General features: G+C 44.2%; 1 protein-coding gene across 3 annotated transcripts in view; it reads left to right on the top strand.

The window, feature by feature from the left end:
• The window catches only part of SLC44A3 (solute carrier family 44 member 3), an 84,551-nt gene extending 68,309 nt beyond the window's left edge, over window positions 1-16,242 (top strand). For all 3 annotated transcript variants that reach the window (XM_082614623.1, XM_082614624.1, XM_082614625.1), the window contains exons 13-15: window positions 12,017-12,154; window positions 14,595-14,831; window positions 15,922-16,242. In XM_082614623.1, coding sequence (XP_082470749.1) covers window positions 12,017-12,154; window positions 14,595-14,831; window positions 15,922-16,020 — 474 coding nt within the window. In that variant the 3' untranslated portion in view covers window positions 16,021-16,242. The remainder of the gene's footprint in view (window positions 1-12,016; window positions 12,155-14,594; window positions 14,832-15,921) is intronic.
• Window positions 16,243-17,643: the final 1,401 nt, after the last annotated feature.

The following is a 17,643-nucleotide window of genomic DNA, read 5'->3' on the forward strand; positions in this document are numbered from 1 at the left end:
CTGTGTGACATTGGACAGGTCACTTCACCTCTCTTACTTAGCCTTGGTTTCCCCATATATAAAACAAAGTTCTTAACACCTACCTCATAGGCAGCTGAGAGGGTTAATTAAACTAATAAACATGGTGTGGTGTCTGGCTCTTAGTATGTGCCCCATAAATGTTAGTTTCTTCTGTGAGGGGAAGGAGAGTCTTAGTTACTCACCACATACTGGAAGTCTACCATGTACCAGACAAATTGGATATAACAATGCCTGTCTCCCAAGATTATTATAAATAATTAAAGAGATAATGTTTGCAAAGCTCTTGGTTTTGTGCCTAGCATGTAGAGGTATGTGCTGAATAAATGGGAGTCATTATCATTATCAACCCACTAAGTGTACAAGCTCTGATTCTATCCTGTGCACTTAGAGCAGTGCTGCGTTCCTGGGGTTATTATTCAGCTAGGGGTATATCAGCATCCATAGAGAACTTCTCCCAAAACACCTTTCCTTCCCCACTACCCTCAGCCAGAATCACTGCACTCATGACTTGTTGGGGGGAGTTGAATTGCTAAGAGCAGCCCTTCTGGTCCTTGCAGTCCAGGGAACTTAATGACTAAGTTTTCCCTCACAAAGGATGATGGGGAGGGAAAGCCAGTACTCAAATCCAAACCCATGACCAGAAAATGACTGTGGCCCGAGGTTAAGGAAACATCCCCTGCATAGCACATCAGTTTGGCCCCCTCTTTTCTGCATCTAGCATTCATTTTCTTCCTCTTCACTCCCATTTTCAAGGGTAGTTGTGCCACTGCCTAGGGAGGATGACTGGGACTGTTTCCAACAACACTGGTTCAAAAGGTCATCTGATCCAAGGAATCGACATTTGCTTATCTGTAAGACTCCTCTCATAAGTCTGAGCTCCATGCAGGACATAAAGCAAACCCTAATGTTCTTTGTCCTTCCCTTTCTGTCATGACATGCTCTAGGTATGCTGCAAATATGCTGAGGGAGATTGCCTGTGTGTTTAACTTTGATCTATGAAAACTATCTTTGGAGTCAGCAAAATTCAGTTTCCCCAGAAGTAAGGAAGCAGGTGACCCATGAAAACACTGTGCTCTGATGGACAGTGTTCCACGTGGGGCTGAGGCAGCTGCCCATTGGCTCCTCCTGTGTTCTTCTCATCTGCAGCCTAGTGTCCGCTGTGGGCGCCATGCTTACCACCGACGCTGGCCCATCATCTGTGATGGCAGCCAGGGTGGGGGCCGGGTGGGGGGCTGGTTCAAATGGAAGATAGAACTTTCACAATCCAAGTTCTCAACATTACCCTAAGTGCTTAAGAAATAGAAAGACTGTAGATTAGTTTCGACATTTTCCAAATTCATTTAGTGTGGGAAATGAAATTAAACCATTAAATATAGCTCCTACCCCAAATCTAATCTTCCTCATGATGGTGAGCAGGTTTCTTCATGTCATTTCTCTTTATCTGCCTCTGCTTCTGGAACAGAGTCATTGTCAGAGTGGCCACCTCTGAAGCCCATGCTTCATCCCCTTCCATACCCTTCTAAGCAAGACACTGACTGTGAATACGGTCCTCAGCTGTCGCTCCCCAATTGTCTTTGTCTTAGACATTAGACTTGTTGGGAGAAGGTAGTGATTGTTGGCCAGAGACTAGAGAATGCATTCATAAAAAGGTTTTAAAAAAAAAGGAAGGCGGTGTGAGTCACAGTGGTCAAGGGAATAAAAGCCACTTTGATGGCTTTGATGGCTTTTAGCAGCGGCTACTGATTCCATGTTCTGCTCAAAGCTAGAGTCTGACAGTGCTCTGTGCTGCCACTGCCTGAGTCTCATCTCTGACTGATTTCCACACAGATGTGAGCCTCATCCACAATCTCAGATGTGCAAGAAATACTATATCATGTCTCTCAACCTAATTTCTGTCTGTGAACTCCCATTCCACTGGACTGGCGGAAAGTTTAATCCATTATTCTTGGGCTATCCCCCCATGGGGTTATATGAGGTGTCAGGTAGCCCCAGGCATTAGTACACACAGGTTGCCCTTGAGACATCCATCTTCCCATCTTCACGGCTCCTTCAAGCTCTGCTTGGGAAGCAGGAGTCTTTTGGAAGGCCATCTATGGCCCTGTCTGCCTAGATGTGCTGGTGGTAGGGTAACCAGCCCTCCTGCTTTGTCTGGGACTGTTCTGGTTTTAGCAATGAAAGCCCCCCATGTCTCTGGAACCCCCTCACTCCTGGCAAACTCAGACCCTAGGAGTGGGCACTCCCCTTTAGAGTCTTGCCACTTTTCCGTGCTCTGCTTAAAAAAAGCAGAGCTGGACGCCTGGTCAGGACCCACAGATCTCTCCCCCACCCTTCTTTCCCCAGTGCAGGGGAGTCTCATTTTCCAATCCGGGGGTGGAGGAAGACCTGCACACCCACCTGTTGCTCCCAGACTCAGGTCATGTTGGGAACCCCCTTCCTTCACCTTCTCCACTGGTAGGAAGGGCCTGAAGAGCTTAAAATTTTAGAAATCAAAAGCCAGTAAGAATTGCAGACTGGGTGTCTTCTCCTGCCCCCCCCCCCAGCTCTCTCCCCTCACCTGAGGGAATGAGCACAGGGCCTCCGAGTCCTGCGGGAAGGAGGTGGGCAGAGAGGCAAGAAAGGAGGAAATACATGAGGGAAGCGAAACAGAAGTCAGGATAGCAAAGTGAACCATCACACACACACACTGGGGATAGGTGGACAGTTCTCCTTCCATTTAGAGTCTCATCTCTATAGACATTTCAGAAATGAGGTCTGTGAAAAATAGGAGAGGGAGTGACTAAGAGAATTTTGGCTCAGTTAGCATTCTTATCTAGGCAGGACTAGAAAGTTCCTAAAAGTTTCAGCAAGTGGATCCAGTCTTTGATGTTCTTCAAATGGTTTCATCTTCCCCCTCCTTCTGCCTTTTATAGAAGGCCTCAGCTGGCATAGGGGTGAGGCAGAGAGAAGCATTTGCTAGACTTGCATTCATCCAAGCAGTGAGACAGCTGAGGCCAGATGACTTCATGAGGATGAATCTCAGTGGGGGTGAGAAGGGCCCTCTGGGCCTGCTGGCCATGCCCACGTCTTGCCTCCATCGAGGCAGCAACAAAGAAACTTCCTGAGATCCAAGAACACAAGCCTGTCGGCCTGGCTCAGTGGCCTGTGCCCAGCCCCGAGCTTAGTAGAGGCACACCCTCCATATGCATCTGTGGATGGAAGGATGAGCCCCTACTTTCTCAGCCCAGCCCTGGTTCGTGCTGCCTTCACAGAACCTGGAGCATCTGCTAAGCGTAGCAGGGAGACAATAAAGAAAAAGGAAACACAAGCTCAAAGAGCTGCCCTTTCTTGTTGGAGCTGCCCTAACAACACCTAAGACTGACTGCAAGAAAAGCTGCTTTCCAAGCAGAAGTGCCAGTGGTTAGAGAAGGCCAGAATGGAAGGGCTGGTAGTCTTTGGAGCTTCAGAAAGAAGAGTTCTGTTGTTACAGCCAGTGTCTTTAAATAAATGCTTTTTTCTTATAAGAGTTTTCATTGCATGCTGAGCCAAGCCATGCACAGAGCAGTAATTACTCCCAGCAGCCTGCGACCTTTCAATCGACTACCAGGCTCTCTGTCAGCAGGCCTTTCTCATGCAGCCTAACAGGTCGGCTGTTGCTTCGCCAGCCCCACACCCATCAACAGTGTGTTCATGGAGGGACACACACCTGACTTCAAAAGTTATTCCCCCAGATGTGCAATATACGAAAACATGTAAACAATCCCATTTCTGCCCTCCATCTTCCTCTTGCTGTTTCCTCGGGCTGAGCTTCAAATAAGAGATATTTGGCATTCTCTTAACTAAAGAACCAACCTTCTCAGGTCTGTAAATAACATAGCCATTTATTGAGCTTTGAGGGTCTGCCAGGCACCCTGGTACACATTTCACATATGCGGTCTAAGTTTGTCCTCTCAAGGACTCTGTGTGTTAAGTGGGTATTACCCACGTCGTACAAATGAGGAAGCTGAGGCCCAGAGGCTGAAGAGCTTATCTAGAATGCTAGCTGCTCTGTGGGGATCCATATGACTCCAGGTCTGTAGCCTTAATGGCTTCATTGTGCTGCCTGCAGTTCCTTGTCAAGAGTAAGAGTAAGGAGGAGAGGAAGCCAGTGGTCTTCACTCACAGGGGACAGCCCATCCATTTAGTCTTCTTTCTAATAAAGCCTAAGATCAAAATACAGTACGAGCATTTCCCATCCCCTGCGTTTTCTATTTCACAGGCTGCAACTTTAGTTTTGCCTTATGGCAGCCCAGGCCCCCCTTCGCCTCTCTCATTTCCTCCGCTGATTATACCCAGGTCGGATGAGGTTAACGCAGGGAGAGCCGTCTGTGGGCCTGTGGGGAGGCAGGCAGCACTTGCTGCACAGCCCTGTATCCAGGACCTGCACATCACTAAGCATCACATCCTTGTCTCGGTGGGTTTTCACTGGGAGGGCGGAACTCTGCTAGCGCATCAACGATGGCCAAGTTCAGCAAGATGCAGTGGCCTCCTTGGCTTTTTCTGGATTTGGGGGAGGAAGGGGCATGGCTGTGAATATCTGATTCATGTCCATCTTGGTTACCTCTGTCTGGCCACTTAGCCTGTTGAGACTTCAGTTTCCTCATCAGTAAAATGAGAGGGTTTTCCTGGGTGACGTCTGGGGTAGCCCTTTAATCCTAACATTCTACTGAAGGAACAAATGTACCGATGAATTGAATTTGGCTTTGCATGAAGAAGTATTATTTGGAGGCCATTCTTGGTTTGCCACAGCATCTTCCTGTAGCCGTTCAATGAGCACGAGCCTCACAGGGAGGGCGTCTTGGCCAAGGAATCCCACCCCGCCACCACGTCCTGCAGGAGAGTGTCAGAGCAGCTGGCACAGAGAAGGAATGTAAGGCAACAGGCACAGTGGCTATGCTGGGTACACTCCATTAAGTAACTAAAGCCGTCACCACAGAAGAGGCTGTAGACGTTCAAAATCCTGACAAAGTCAGAATAATAATGAAACGCACTAAATTCGGGATGCGGGAGAAAGCGTAAGACAACTCATCTTTCACCATCCATGCTGCTGAAACTTAAGCCACAGTGTTAAAAAAAAAATAAGCACTCTAACCTCTTAATGTTTTTCATAGTAATTTTAGAAAGTTTCCTTTAGAAACCTAGGTTTTGTGTGTGAAGATACATTTGTCTGACATTCAAATATTCCTTCAGTTTCAGTTTCCTTTGCTGAAGTCAAATTCACATTCGTGCTTTTACTTAAACTGTACTTTTTGTTTCCATTTTTATAACTGTTGCTTGCCTGCGCATACTTCCTCCCTCTGTCTGTCTCCCTTCTGTGTATCTTTGCAGGGAAACATTGGGGTGAGGTCCATGTGATGTGAGCAGTGGTTATTTCTGAGGGGTGGGATCAGAGCGATTTTCTTGCTTTCTTCTTTGTCTCTGTGTTGCTTGATTTTCTTTAATGATGAGCATGAAAATGATAAAGCCATTATTCTAAAAAATAAGCAAAAAGGAAATACATTTAAAAGGAGCAAACAGGACGGCACTGCCGAGCACCCGGCTTTACAGTGCCTCCACCCCACCTGGTCCCAACCCCGAGGGGCCGGCAGGTTCCCCCACTCGCCGTCTCGCCGGACTTTTGCAACTGGTGAGCGATGAGCTCTTGGACTGATCCAAGCAGCGAGCGCCAGGTCTGGAGGCTGTGCCCCACCTCCCTCAGCATGTGTTTGTGATAAAAACAGGGCTGAGATGAAACTAGCTTGTGACGGTTCCTGCAGGTTTTACCAGAAAAGACCCTTGGATGTACGGGGATCACTCTGGGCTCAGATTTCACTGTATTACTTTTGGTTCTGAGGAAAGCATGAATGCCAGTGTTATTTATTCATCATCCAGTTTCTCGGGTTTGTTTTCGTAGTTCTTGTTTTATTTTGAGTTAATAAATATCAGAATTTTGTTAGGAAGGCATTCCAGAAATAAAGCTGGCTATTCACGGCATGGCTTTTGGCAAATGCCTTTCCTCCTGTACGGAGGGAAACTCTGTTTACCTTTCTGAAGAGTCAGCAGAAGCTCGGGTTCACAGTTCTGCCACCAAAAGAAGGGCCCACTTCACTTTCGTGGGAGGATGAATGGCTTCCCTTCGCTGAGGAAGGACACAGGGTGGACCGGGCTGGCTTCCGGCCTGAGTTAAGGAGGAAAAATGTTCTTTCTGTGTAAAAGCTGCAATTAACATTCTTGGACAACTCTCAAAGTCAAGAAGTAATCCAACTTTTCTGTTACCTAAAAGTACACTTAACTCTCTTTCATTTCTCTTCAAAAATTAGAATTTTCTGTAAAATGGGAATAATATACCCATGGTGATTATTTCACTGAGTCGTGATGAGGAGCAGATAAAGTAAGATAATAGCAGGAGGGTGTCTAGTCCACTTTGAAGTACTGCACAAACGTGAAGCACCTTTAGCTAGAACCTGAGGGCTCGTGTAAGTGCCAAGTGACATTACTTAGTGGAAGCCGTTCAGCCAGTCTTTGGAGGCAACGTGATTGGAACCCAGCCTCTTTCTACTAAACCATCCTGCCGCATCCTTGGCTCTTTTTAATGACACATCTCCTAAGAGCACCACTTTATTATTTTGAACCTTTTGGAAGGAAAAGCACAGAGTACAGCTCAAAGTAAATGTTTTCCTGATGGGCCTGAATGAGTCAGAGGTCCATTTCTTGTAAGTGATGCAAGTTCCGTTGCATGCGTGTGCTGGGGGTGTGCTACCCAACCTCTCTTCACCCTAGTCTCTGCAGCTACCTCATCGTCCACTTGTGGTTGTTAAGAGGACTAAATGCATTCAGGGGAATATAGAATAGGGCCTGGCACATAGTCTGCACTCCGTGATTCTTGCCATTATTAGTTACTATTATTATTTATTTACACACACAAGTTGCACACCTGCCTACTGATAGTGAAAGAGAAAAAAAGGCCACAGGGACAAATTAGGAAGCTACTGCCAGGTCTGTGGCAAGTCATTCGGGACATATCACTAAGGCATCTCTTGAAGTGGGGTGGAAGGGAGCACAGCACCTGGAAAGAGGTACAATTCCTAGTACTCTTTTTTTTTAATTTATTATTTTATTTTTGGCTGCATTGGGTCTTTGTTGCTGCAAGCGGGTTTTCTCTAGTTGTGGTGAGCGGGGGCTACTCTTCGTTGTGGTGCGCGGTCTTCTCATTGTGGTGGCTTCTCTTGTGGAGCACAGGCTCTAGGCGTGTGGGCTTCAGTAGTTGTGGCACGTGGCTCAGTACTTGTGGCTCATGGGCTCTAGAGCACAGGCCTCAGTAGTTGTGGCGCACGGGCTTAGTTGCTCTGCAGCATGTGGGATCTTCCCGGACCAGCGATCGAACCTGTGTTCCCTGCATTGGCAGGTGGATTCTTAACCACTGTGCCACCAGGGAAGTCCCACAATTCCTAGTACTCTTATTTTCTCCCCACAGAAGAGCTCATTTTCTTTGAGCTCATTTTATCCTGGCTTATGACCGCTAATGACACCAAACGCGCTCAGTGTTTGAGCAGTCACGGGGCATTTATGTGCAACTCAAGCAGAGCCCAGGAGGCACAATGGAAGTGCCTGGGGGGGCTCCCCAAGGGCCTTGGTGAGAATGAGCTTTGGGAGGTGCAGGGCTTTGTAGCTCAGCGTTAGATGGTAATGAGAGATCTTCCCTGAACCTTCACAGGGCATCCTGGGAGAGCTTCCAGAAGCACAGGCTGAACCTTCCTGTCACCCCCCCTTGCTCCACAGCATGGCGTTTCAGCCCCACCGAGATCTGGGTCTGGAGGAGTCCCACCACAATTCTCTGCTTGGCCCCTGAGTCTCAGTCCACTGCCTTCTGCTGCTGCCTTGGCCCCATCCACCCCACATTCCCTGCAGGGGCCCAGCCTAATGCCACTAATGTGACGTCTTCTACTCCCTCCCCTCCCCCATGCTCTCTCCTCTCCCTCACCCCAGGCTGGGCTTCCACTCCACATTGCTCTTTCACCTGAGCTTGAGTTGTAGTTCATTGTTCACGAATCCTCCCAGCCACACAAGACCTCCACCCACCCTCCCCTGCAGCTTGTAACAGACCTTGGTGGACAGTCCATGCGAATCTGAAAGCAAAGCCACCTGTACGTGCAGGGAGTCCTCAGTCCCAGGCAAAGGAATGAGAATGCAACCTAGTGTTGAGGTGCTTCCATTGTCAAGCGGGGATTCCTTCCTTGTATCGATTTTGTGTTTTCACGGGTTCAGTCTCAGGCACAGATGTGTCCACTTGTTTGGTGATGCTAAATAGACACACTGAATTTTGTCTAGTAGTAAAAGCCTGGTACCTCTACCTCCTTTTTTCTTGCTTCAGGATCTCCTGATTAACCTTCACAACAAACAAAACGTGTTCCCTGTTCCTTATATCTATTCTTTCCACATATCGTGAGGGTCTGCAGATTGCCTTAGCGTTCTGTCATGCCAGGCAAATGCAAACACTCCGAGCCAGGACTTACAGCACTGAACATTTACTGCAGTCCATCTTCCAGCTGCCTGGCAAGGAAGCACCTCTCCTCAGAATAAGTATAAATTAGCTAATGCTGAAACTGCAGAAATTCTCAATCCATATCCTGTGTCATGAGCAATTCTCCCCTCCTCCAGTTCTTCATTCAGACATTAATTCTAGGTCTCTCTGAGGCAATCAGGGTTGAACCTGTGGTAAAATACTAGCGGTGTAGTAGCTGAAGGAAGGCGTATGTATAATTTCCCTGTCAGAGTGGTTTTAATGCCGTCTTTCAGTGGGCATGATACATTAAAGAAAAGATAAATGGTATGGGCCCCCAAGATCTGTGGAGTCAACACATGCATGAGAAAGTACTATTTTAACCTTTAATCATTTTAGCCAGGGAGCAAAATCTATTTTTATTGCTTATGAGCAGTTGTGCTAAACTGACTATGAGGTTATGATCTGTAGGTAAAGGAAGTCCCGCAGAAACTCTATTCCCAGCCTGAATCAGGAAGAACACCAAGAACCTCAGTTTAGAGGGCAGAAGTGGGGCCGTGGCGGGGCTGGGGACAGAGCCTGAACGCAAAGAAAGAGGCTGAGCGGCATGGGGTATTGCTGTGGAGCAAGACCACGTGGGGGCCTGGGACGTGGTCTGGGAAGCAGGTCCTGCCCCTCCTGGGTCCCTGAGAATGTGAGGGATTAAAGTCTGCAGATGAAGAAACCACGGGTCCCTTCTGCACCTCCTCCGCGCTTAAAGAATGGCCTCTGTGTTTCCAGTTATAAATGAGTTCATCATTGGTGAGGTCTGGAGGAAAATAGCCACCCTTTATTACATGCTTTCTATGTGCCTGCACTTTGCTAAATGCATTATAGGGAATGTGTTCTTTAATCCTCCCAACAGCCCTTTGCAGTAGGTGCTATAACTCACTTTACAGATCAGGACATTGAAGTCTGAGAGGGGTTAAATCATTTGCCCAAGACCAACAGGCAGTCGGTGGTAAGAACTAGGATTTGAGGGACTTCCCTGGTGGCGCAGTGGTTAAGAATCCGCCTGCCAATGCAGGGGACATGGGTTCGAGCCCTGGTCCAGGAAGATCCCACATGCCAGAGCAACTAAGCCTGTGCGCCACAAATACTGAGCCTGCGCTTTAGAGCCTGCGAGCCACAGCTACTGAGCCCACGTGCTGCAACTACTGAAGCCCACGCACCTAGAGCCCGTGCTCCACAACAAGAGAAGCCACGACAATAAGAAGCCCACGCACCACAACAAAGAGCCCCCGCTCACCGCAACTAGAGGAAGCCTGCACACAGCAACAAAGACCCAACGCAGCCAGAAAAAAAAAAAAAAAGAACTAGGATTGGAACCCAGAGACTGGCTACAGGGCCTGTGCTTACCTTAACCACCATGCTTTTAAATAGCCTTTTGTTCTAATTAAAGTTGCTAGTGTCGTATCCATAAAGTTAGAATGAAAAAAAAAGTTCCCTGATTTTCCAGAGCACCTGGGGCAATGCCTTTGACCTTGGTTTTCAGTCTGTACCTACCCACCCTGCACATGCGTCTTCAGGATGATGAGCTGGTAGTCAGGGCTCTGAGAACATTAGATGATCAAAGATGCTTGATCAAATTATGAGCAATGAGTTTCCACGTCCCCACTCAAGACTTAAGTCCACCAACAGCCAGTTCGGGATATTAAAAGCAATTTCACATGCATTCTACATAAGTCAGAAATCAAAAGTTCTTGTGGAATACCATTAAGGCATTTCTGCAGGGACCTCATCTGACATCTGACTGAGAACATCCCCTCTGAGGCAAGCAGGGTGCCCTGTGTGGGGAGGTGAATACCCAGCCTTTCATCTTTAAGAACCAAATATTCCTCTCTGGTTGGCCTTGGGGAAGAGGGGGTTACCAAGAGAGGGTCAGTTAATTCCACGGCCTTGGTCTCCTTCTTCTCTGTAACTCACCTTGCTTAAGACCTGCATCACTGGGGCTAAATTACTGCAGTAGACTCCAAATTGGTTTCTTTACAATGTTTTTGAATGAGTGTATGAAAGGATTACTTTTATATCATGAGATAAAAAAACTTTCATCCTTTAAGCCAAAAGGCAAGGCAAAACCCAAGCAGGTAGCATTCCAGTGTATTTTCCCAGGGAAGTTATAAATTGTAAGCTACAGTGCAAGTAGCATTTTAAAGACCTCAAGGGAAATGTAAGAAATAGATGGTTTTGAAATTATCGTATAGTTATAAGGAAAAGGTATTTTGGAAAAATTACCAAAGAAATCTTCTTATATGAACACATATACCCACTTGTCCTCTTTGACTCAGTAATCTCATTTCTGGAAATTTATCCTTAAGAAATTATCCAAAATGAGGAAATTAAGATGTTCATTGCATAGTTATTTATAATAGCAAAATATTTGAAATAGTCTAAATATGCCCTAGCTACCCACACACACAAACAACCCTGATAAAATATGTATTTATTAAAAATTAAAATTATAAATAAGCCATGGAGCAACATGAAAATGCTTATTTTCTATATAAAGGAAAATAAGTCATATATAACAATGACACTGAACCATTTAAATTGTATATCTTTTCATTTCTAGAATTTCTATTCCGTTTGTCTTCTACACTGCCTCTTCATTTTTTATACCGTGCTGTTCATTCTTTACTGTCACTCTTCCTTCTATTATCTCCTTAACATCTTAAACATACTTCCTTGAATGCTTTATTTCACATTGTTCTCAAGGTGTAGATTCTTTTGTTTGACGTGCTGTTCATTTCCTTGAGTCACCTGTACATTTTTCCTGTGAAGCCTTCTTCATCTTCTTCAAGGATGGTTGTCTGTGGGCCTCCACCGTTCCCTGGCCTGGAGGGATGTGGTTTTGCCCTGCCTATGGCCAGACCCTAGTAATTTCAATGGTCCTAGGCAGATGTTGCATTTCTTTACCACTTTCCTGGAATGGCTGATTGAGTTTGAATATAAATTCCGTATTTATACAGACAGCTCAGTTTCCTGGCATGGGCCTGAGCATTGTTTCTTAGCCCCAAGGTGTTAAACCTCCAGCCCCTCACTCCTAAAGCCTTTACTGTGATTCCCTGCCCATTGAGTCTTTGGGTTCAGCGCTCACCATTAGCTAGGGCCTGCTTTGTTTCTAGCACCTAAACTTCTTTTCCTCCCCTCAAACTCTGCTGTGCATTAAGATAGTTATGCTTTACGCATCATTTCCATATGTTTGTAGTGGTGTTGCTCAATCCACCATATTGACCAGAAATACTTATTTATCTTTTCCATTTTTTACAATTATATGAAAATATATGTGTATATATTCCAGAGACTGGAAGGGACTTTGAAAATGAAATGACCTGTTATGGGTAGAGATAGTGGGTTAATAGTAACTATTTTTCTCTATTTTGAAAGTATTCTGCATTGGCATTATATTGTCTTTACAACAGTAAGACTCATCATCCTTTTAACTATTGTCTTTTGTTTCAGAATGCATACACTACAACTGCCATTAATGGGACAGATTTTTGTACATCAGCAAAAGATGCACTCAAACTCTTATCCAAGAATTCAAGTCATTTTACATCTGTTAACTGCTTTGGAGACTTCATAATTTTTCTAGGAAAGGTGAGATGTCTTCACTAAAATAATAAAGGAACTTGGTATCCAAAAATTAAACCATACAACAAAACCGTGAAGGAGAACTACTGTTTCCTGAGTGCTTACTCTGTGGTAGATGCTGTGCCTCATCCTCTCATTTAATCCTCAATCCTGTGAAGTAACCCTGTTTCGCAGATGAGGAAACTAAGGTTTAATAACTTGTTTAGGATTCCACAATAGGTAGAGCCAGGATTCGAATCCTAGTCTTACTCTTAGCTATGATCATTTCTTTCTACCATTCTGAATCCTGCTTTCTCATATCTAAAATGAAAATGCTACTAACCTCAGAAAATGAATGTTTTATAGGGGTTGTTTGTCATAAAAATATATGGAAATTTTTGAAATTGAAACCTGATGATTTTGAGAGCATTGAATTCATAAATATAAAGATAGAATGGTTAATGTCCCAAATGGAGCCAGTTACATTTCTTCTGTCATCTTTTTCCAAGGAGTTGTATATAGTCTTGTGAAAACCTCTAAAGATAACACATCCCCTTTCTGGGTTACAGGGAAGCATCCCTAAAAGAGTGATGAAAGTGGTGCTCCAGCCCCTACTTGACCATGCCTCAAGTTGAAGATTCTTTATACTGTGCCAGCATGTCTCTTTCCATGTCACCCACTGGGCTTAATTCTACACACCTGTTTGATCCTGTTTCTAGTTGACTGCCCTTCAAATTCTTGACCACAGATGTCCTGACCCTCCCTCCACATCTTCCCTCTTCTAAGCTAGACATCCTTGCTTCTTCCAGCCAGTCCTCCACATAGGACATGAATGCCAGGGACACTCATGGTGCCCTAAAATGAACAAGATATCAGGCTCCAGTTGTGCCAGTGCCAAATATGGGGCCTCTGGGCTCCTTGTTAGCATGTTGTGTTTCTGTGGCATTTGGTGTATGTCTCTGGTGCGTTACTGTCATGGTTAGCTGTCAGTAACAAGTTAGAACATGCATAGACTTCACAGGTGTGTGTTAATTGCACATATATTTTAAGGCACAGCTGGGCCCCAGAGACTTTTCATGGGACAGTAGCTCTAGAAGAACAAACTGATTACGCCTTTCAGAACAGCCTAATAATCTAAGTTGTAGTTGTATCTAAGTGGTATTGTTTACGTTAGCTTGGTAGGATTGTGGATGATATATTTTGTAATAACTACTTCCCAAAATTTTTGGAAGGAGGTTTCATTTTTTCTTTTTTTATAAATTTATTTATTTATTTATTTATTTATTTATTTATTTATTTATGGCTGCATGCATTGGGTCTTCCTTGCTGCGTGCGGGCTTTCTCTAGTTGCGGTGAGCGGGAGCTACTCTTCTATAACAGACTTGTATTTTATTTTAGGCAGTAATTCATTTTCCTATATTTCCCAAAAGGAACACATAATTGCTGATTTTTTTTTTTTTTGAATGAAGTGGCATGCAGACATTCGCGTCCATCTTTATGGATATCCAAGTGCAGTGAGGGCTCCAGGGGAGCTCCAATTTGTCTGTTAAACAGTTAGGTACATCATGGCCTGTAATCATATTCCTGGAAATATAATAATTACATGTAGCAAAAGCCTATTATCTCCCTACACCAGCATTGGAAAGCCCATCCACTTTAATCCCCAGGGTAAAAGTACTCACATATTAAACTACAGTATATCCACTCACTGGATTGTTGTGCTGTTGTTTTTAAAAATAGCATTTATTACAAAAAAAATTTTTTAATGAAGATGCTTTTTGTAGCATTTAGTGAAAAAAACACTAAAAACTTTGTGAGGTACCATTACATCTGCATAAATACAAAAACTGGGCACAGATAAAATGAAAGTATATATACTCTTCTCATCCTCCAAATTAGCTGGGTTTTCTTTTGGTATCATAGCTTTTCATTTTTCTTCTTCCTATTTCATTGTGCCCAATTTTCTTTCTTTCTTTTTTTTAAAAATAAATTTATTTTATTTATTTATTTTTGGCTGCGTTGGGTCTTCATTGCTGTGCAAGGGCTTTTCTCTAGTTGCAGCAAGCGGGGACAACTCTTTGCTGTGGTGCATGGGCTTCTCATTGCGGTGGCTTCTGTTGTTGTGGAGCATGGGCTCTAGGCACGAGGGCTTCAGTAGTTGTGGCTCACGGGCTCTAGAGCACAGGCTCGGTAGTTGTGGCGCACAGGCTTAGTTGCTCCGCAACATGTGGGATCTTCCAGGACCAGGGCTCGAACCCGAGTCCCCTGCATTGGCAGGCAGATTCTTAACCACTGCGCCACCAGGGAAGCCCCCAATTTTCTGACAAGCACTCTTTACAGTAAGGCACATACACTCCCACACATGCACATACATGAAAACTATTGCTTATACCTGACAACTGTCTCTTCTAAAATATCCTAACCAACCAACTTATAAACATTTTCAACAAACTCTTGTTCTGGACAGGTGCTAGTGGTGTGTTTCACAGTTTTTGGAGGACTGATGGCATTTAACTACCACCGTGTGCTCCAGGTGTGGGCAATCCCACTACTATTGGTTGCTTTTTTTGCCTACTTAGTAGCCCATAGTTTTTTATCTATGTTTGAAACTGTGCTGGATGTACTTTTCCTGTGTTTTGCTGTTGATCTGGAAACAAATGATGGATCATTAGAAAAGCCCTACTTTATGGACCAAGAGTTTTTGGTAAGTAAACATCTCATTTCCTGTTTTAGATTCCATCCTCACAATCTCAAAAACGTTGAAGACTCACACATAAAGGAGGCTGGTTCCCAGCTTATTTTCTCTTCCGGAGGGCCACATGACCCAAATGTCCTGAGAGTGAGATTTGGGATGTATTTTCTGAGGTTGATCCCACCTCCCTTATTGAAACCTTCTCCCTGGAAAGAAGTGAAACTGAGCAATTATCACTCAGCAAATGACCCAGGGTAGGAGGGTCTGGGTGGAGTAGCAGTGCAAGTCCCCTTTGCTGCTAATGGCTTGGTCTGGCCTTTTGGATGGTCTGGAGATTTCACAGATGATCTTTTTCTAAGGCATTTTTTGCATCCCCAAGCATCATGTCATACCCGTTGTATTTTAGGGAACACCCACTCCAGTGTAGCCCAATCACCTTCAGCGCCAGTATGACAGATCTGCGATTCTGAGGCCCTTTATTAACCACAGCACACAATGTTGAGAAATGTCACACCCTCATTAGAGCCCCCATACTGCTATCTGGAAATAGCAGGCAGCTGTTTCCAACAGCTTTTGCAACACAGTTGTTGCTGATTTGCCTTATCCTGTGTAGACAGGCATATTTTAACAGCTGAATGAAGTCTCTCATCTCTTTCTGTTGTCTGGGTCAAGTGACATTTTAACAATTTTCTTTCATTCTATTACCCTAAAACATAGGCCCTTTTGCTTTTAAACAGAGCATGCAAAGCACTCCTTAGTCCGGCCAGGCACTGAAGTTTAACAAGCACTTCTACAGTTTTATAATTAAGTGTATCGTCATTCTTCTCCAAATAAAACATAAAAATACAGTAGCACTTTAACATATTTGGTATGTACTCCAAAGAAAATACTTCTGATGGTGGTAGGAAGCTAACTAGGTCTTCTTTCTCCAATTTACACTTTTCTGATTAAAAACCTACTTTGAAATCTACCCCCCCAAGATATTTTAGTTCAACAGGGAAAACTTTAAGGATTAAATTCCCCGAAATGATATGGCCAAGTAAATGATTGCCAATCTGTGCAGGTACAGAACACTGGTCTAACTCACTCTTTTGTTTTTCAGAGTTTTATAAAAAGGATCAACAAATTAAACAATGCAAGGGCACAGAGAGACAAGAACTCATTAACGAATGAAGAGGGAACAGAACTCCGGCCTTTGTAAGATAAGCGCCCATCAGGTATTTGCACCTGGAAAAAGTTTCCTTCTCCTAAGAGCCGTGTGCAAGGTGGACCCGATTCTTCCTCACTGTTTTTGTCCCCACTGTTTGACCACATTACAATACTAGAACCATAAAAGTATACAACGTTTTTTGTACCAACTGGGACTGAAAAACCTTTTAACAACATGTTTATGTGGTCAATTAAAAAGCACATTATGTAAAAACTGATTTAAAGGATAATTCCTCACTGACAACAGATAAACCTTAGCAAAACTCTCTGGAATGTTGCCCTAGTGCAGAGGACTTTTCCCTACTCTTCCACTCCTGGAAATGTGCTAAATATGTTATAGCTTTTCAAAGTACAATTCTTAGACTTAGGGACAATTCAAACCGAAAGTGTAAAAGGAACTACCACCTGATGGGCGTGGTATAGAACGGGCAGAAGATTAACCAGATGTGAAAAGTTAAATTTTGTTAAAAGTACAAGGCTAAGTCTTACAAATTAGCAAACGTTCTGCAGAAGTGGGTTTTCAACCACAGCCCCACCTGAGATTGCCCGGAGGAAGGTTTAAAGTCCTTCTGCCTGGACCCCATTCCCAGATTTAGATTCAGTGGTGGGTCAGAGGAAAGGGCCACGGTGGGCGTGCACTGGCGGCTTTTCCTTTTTAAAGCTTTAAACAAATAGGAACATCTAACGTGCCGATTGGCAGCCTCGTTTCAACTAGGTAACAGGTAAACTGAATTACTAACTCTCCTAACAGGACGCCCAATCTGGCTTATTTGGCAGGGCAAGCAGTGCAATATAAGGTTTCCCTAAACCCCTCTTCCTGGAGGGCAGGAAACAGCATGCTAGCTCAGGTCTCCTTTAACAAATGCAAATTGTAACTTTTTTCTTAAACAAGACTATTAGTTGAGCTCTGACAGTCTCCTTTAGGAAAAGGATTTACAACAGAGCAGTCTCTCCGAGGCATTAACCTTAGTCACTGCAGCACGAAGAGCAAGTCAACTGCGCTCCTGTGGGTTCATCAAACACCCCTATGTCCTCATTATCTGCCTCAGCAAAAAACAAGCAGGCACATTTCACCCCCAAGGCCTAATAGAACCAGTGCTATCAGAGGAAATCACTTGGCTGAGAAAATGTCAAAAAGTGTGTTAGCGATTGAATTTTTTATCATTACAACACTTAGCTCTTTGACCTCCTCTAGATCATAACTGAAGGTTAGGTTTTGCTAACACTTCCTACCATAAATCCTAGTTCATTATGAAACAGCGTGTCCTATTCCTGATCCAGTATGTTTCTTAATATTTATTCACGTTAGAATATGAATATAAAATCCACCCACCCCATCCCCACCAATGTTCCCCAAGATGATTTTAAGATTATTCCAAGTTGGATTTAGAATGAACTGGAGGCAGATGAGTCACAATGGAATAAGCAAAGGTCAGATGATAGTTTGAATCCCGGCTGGCATTTCCTGTATGCAATGGGCAGGTGCCTTCGTTTTTCTAAGCCTCCTTTCTCAAGTACTCAGCGCACTGGTGTATAGATTCAGTAAAGAAATGTTCAAGTATCTTTAACAGTACCTGGGAAAGAATACTTTAAAAAAAAAAAAAATCTGACTCTA

The sequence above is a fragment of the Mesoplodon mirus genome (genome assembly GCF_964341445.2).
Source record: "Mesoplodon mirus genome assembly, chromosome: 3".
In the NCBI taxonomy this organism is placed as follows: domain Eukaryota; kingdom Metazoa; phylum Chordata; class Mammalia; order Artiodactyla; family Ziphiidae; genus Mesoplodon; species Mesoplodon mirus.